At 39.3% G+C, this 3,086-nt stretch overlaps 1 protein-coding gene across 1 annotated transcript in view; it reads right to left on the minus strand.

The window, feature by feature from the left end:
* Positions 1–902: 902 nt before the first annotated feature.
* The window catches only part of LOC116673477 (cyclin-D-binding Myb-like transcription factor 1), a 14,247-nt gene continuing 12,063 nt past the window's right edge, over positions 903–3,086 (minus strand). The window contains exons 14-15 of the mRNA XM_032505832.1: positions 2,044–2,149; positions 903–1,241 (exon numbers count right to left, since the gene is read on the minus strand). Of these exons, the coding sequence (XP_032361723.1) occupies positions 1,207–1,241; positions 2,044–2,149 (141 nt within the window). The 3' untranslated portion in view covers positions 903–1,206. The remainder of the gene's footprint in view (positions 1,242–2,043; positions 2,150–3,086) is intronic.

Consider the following 3,086-nt stretch of genomic DNA (forward strand, 5'->3'; position numbering starts at 1 on the left):
GGCCCTCTTTTTTTCTCTGCACTACCCACACTTTATATCTTTGACTTTATATTTTTGATTTTTGATATTTTATACTGTTATCTTATATTCTTATATTTTTTTGTGTCAACGCTGTAAAGGGATTGCTTTAATCTCGTTGCACAAGTACCGTGTACTTGTGTATAATGACAATAAAGGCATTCTATTCTATTCTATATCATGGCTGTACTAAGAGAACGGTCTATATCCACGACGGTCCACTTCCGGGATTGCTCCCGCCCAATGTCCGTTTCCGTCCATGAGCCTCGGGGTCGGGGTCCTGACTACAAACTAACCCACACTATAACGTCAGAGATGCAAAACGACCACAAAGAAATGCTAAATGACTGAAAATAGACTAAAACGGCCCAACAAACTACACATACCAACGGCAAACAACCCACAGTTACTACAAAGACACGCAAAAAGACGTGAAGTAGACGCAAAGTCACCATAAAAAGATGCAAAGTGACGAAAAGTAGACGCCAAGCCACAACACACAGATGCAAATCTAAAAGAAATTAGATGCAAATTCATCACCTGGATGCAACACAACTACAAAATGACCACAAGGAGGTGCAAAATGACTAAAAATAGACCTAAAATGACAACAAAGAAGAGACAAAACAACAACAAACTACCCAAAATGACTACAAAAATAATCAAAATGACTAAAAATAGATCTAAAATGACAACAAAGAAGAGACAAAACAACTACAAACTACCCAAAATGACCACAAAATAATCAAAATGGCTAAAAATAGACCTAAAATGACAACAAAGAAGAGACAAAACAACAACAAATTTAACATCAACTTTCTCCAGTCCAGACAAGAGAAATGAGCCTCATCGTCATTTAAATGAAAGTGGGGGGGGAAAAACAAACAAATTGAAATTAGTTTATTTTCATAATCACATGAGTTCTCGTCATGTTATTTTCAAACGATCTACACATGTGAACGTGTAGTGTTTATTAAAGTTCCTTCTCTGTCTTCAGAGTCTCTTTGGCACTGCAGCGCTGCGTTCACATTTCCTCCAGGGGTTCGGTGTGTAACTTCAGAAGTGTTGACAGTCCAACACGCTGAGCAGACGGGCGCTGTCTTTTTTTTTTGTCCTGTGCAGGGACGGGAAGCGTCCTCCGCCTGTCCTCCACCCTTCAATCACCGCCTGCCACGATGGACGTCCGGCTCAGTCGGAGCCTTCCTGGTTCTCCAGGATCGGATCTGAGGACGCACACAGAGGACCACGTGAAGCCGGCTGATCTGCATTGTGAGTTTTCTTTCTGATTTATGTAGAAAATATGCCCAGTAGTAGGGCCGGGTATCAGTGAATATTAACCCTCATGTTGTCCTCATGTTGTCCTATATCAATGTTCTTTTTATTCTTCAAAATAACATGATTGATTCCACCCAACGCTCTTTGCCAAGTACAAATCTCTACTTTCATTAATTTTGGGGCATCTATTCAATTTTATAGCATTTGGAGAAAGAATGGAAGTGTTTTTGAAATAGTATTGAGTAAAAGTTGACATATTCCAGTCTTTGATTATCCATCAACATCCATTCCTTTAATTTTAGTCTCAATAATTCCTAATTTCTGCTTTTCTAACTCCAACATCAGGTATAATTTCCTATAAATGAGGTTTATTGACCATAAATTCCAAAAATAACTGTAAAACTAAAGTTAATAAGTTAGTGTTACGTAGTGTTGAAAACATAAAACATTAAAAAAAAGTGACAACCATTGAAGAAAAGCATCAAATGTGTTGAAAAAAGGGACAAAAACGTAAGAAAAAGTTAAAAACATCGATAAAAAGCATCAACAAAAGTGTTGAGTTTCAATTTGACGGGAAGACGACACGAGGATTAAAGACTCTGTAAATAAAAGAAATAGCTAAACACATATTCCCCAAACTAAGGTATTGACCACTAAAAACTGTGTGTGTGTGTGTGTGTGTGTGTGTGGTGTGTGTGTGGGGTGTGTGTGTGTGTGTGTGTGTGTGTGTGTGTGTGTGGTGTTGTGTACCTGTCAGTGTGCTGCTGATGTTGGGAGGAGACACAATCAACACAGTGCTGCCAGATGTTATCCCAGAATGCACCACTGGACCCTCAACAGACGTTGAACTCAGCTCCTGACACACACACACACACACAACACACACACACACACACACACACACACACACACACAGTTATTACTCATTATAAACACCACACTGTCCACTTTATTAGGTACAGCTGCACATCATGAACTCTCCTTTTTACAAAGCGTACTCTTTCTCAGGTTTTGTTGACATTGTCAGAACGATGATCGTTTACGTTGTTTTTTATGTAGCGGGGGTGTACTAAACGTAACGATAGGACTCTGACATTTTGGCCACCCCATTTATGGAAATTTAATTAAATTTTCAGAAGTTATCTCAGGACACTATACAGATAGAGTAGGTCTAGATCCCCTCTAAGAGAAAGCATTGGATGCAACAGTGGTGAGTGAAAACGTCCTTTTACAGGCAGACCCCGACTCTTGGGGGGTGGTCTACTGCCTTGATTGGGGGGGGGGGCAAATATACAGAAATACAAAATACATGAGGTGGTGAATATTATCACGTTTCTGACAAGTGTCAACCAAAGATGGGAACTCGAGTGTGAGACGCACAAACAGCAGACTGCAGACTTGACTTGGGACTCGACCCAAAAGATTTCAGACTAGACTAAGACTCTGACTTTGAGACTCGTCAACAACCGATTTTCATGCAATTATTGCTTTTTAAATGTAATGTATTTCTATTTTCTTTTATTGGCGCATATGTTGGGGAAACGTACAGTATATGACGAGCAGCGTGTCCCTTGCCCTGAGTCATAATTTGCAACGTAAACTTGACTAGGACTCCTTGCAAAAGACTTGAGTCTCGACTTGCACTTCCAAAAAATGACTTGTGAACATCTCTGGTGTCAACACAAACTGAAAATCTTTGTTTTTATTAAGTCTATTAGTCATCTGGGGTAAATCTGTACGTTATTATTATGGCTTTTAATTTGAAAAGCATGTATAGTGCAGCTATATTATGA

The sequence above is a fragment of the Etheostoma spectabile genome, chromosome 23, assembly GCF_008692095.1.
Source record: "Etheostoma spectabile isolate EspeVRDwgs_2016 chromosome 23, UIUC_Espe_1.0, whole genome shotgun sequence".
Classification (NCBI taxonomy): Eukaryota; Metazoa; Chordata; class Actinopteri; order Perciformes; family Percidae; genus Etheostoma; species Etheostoma spectabile.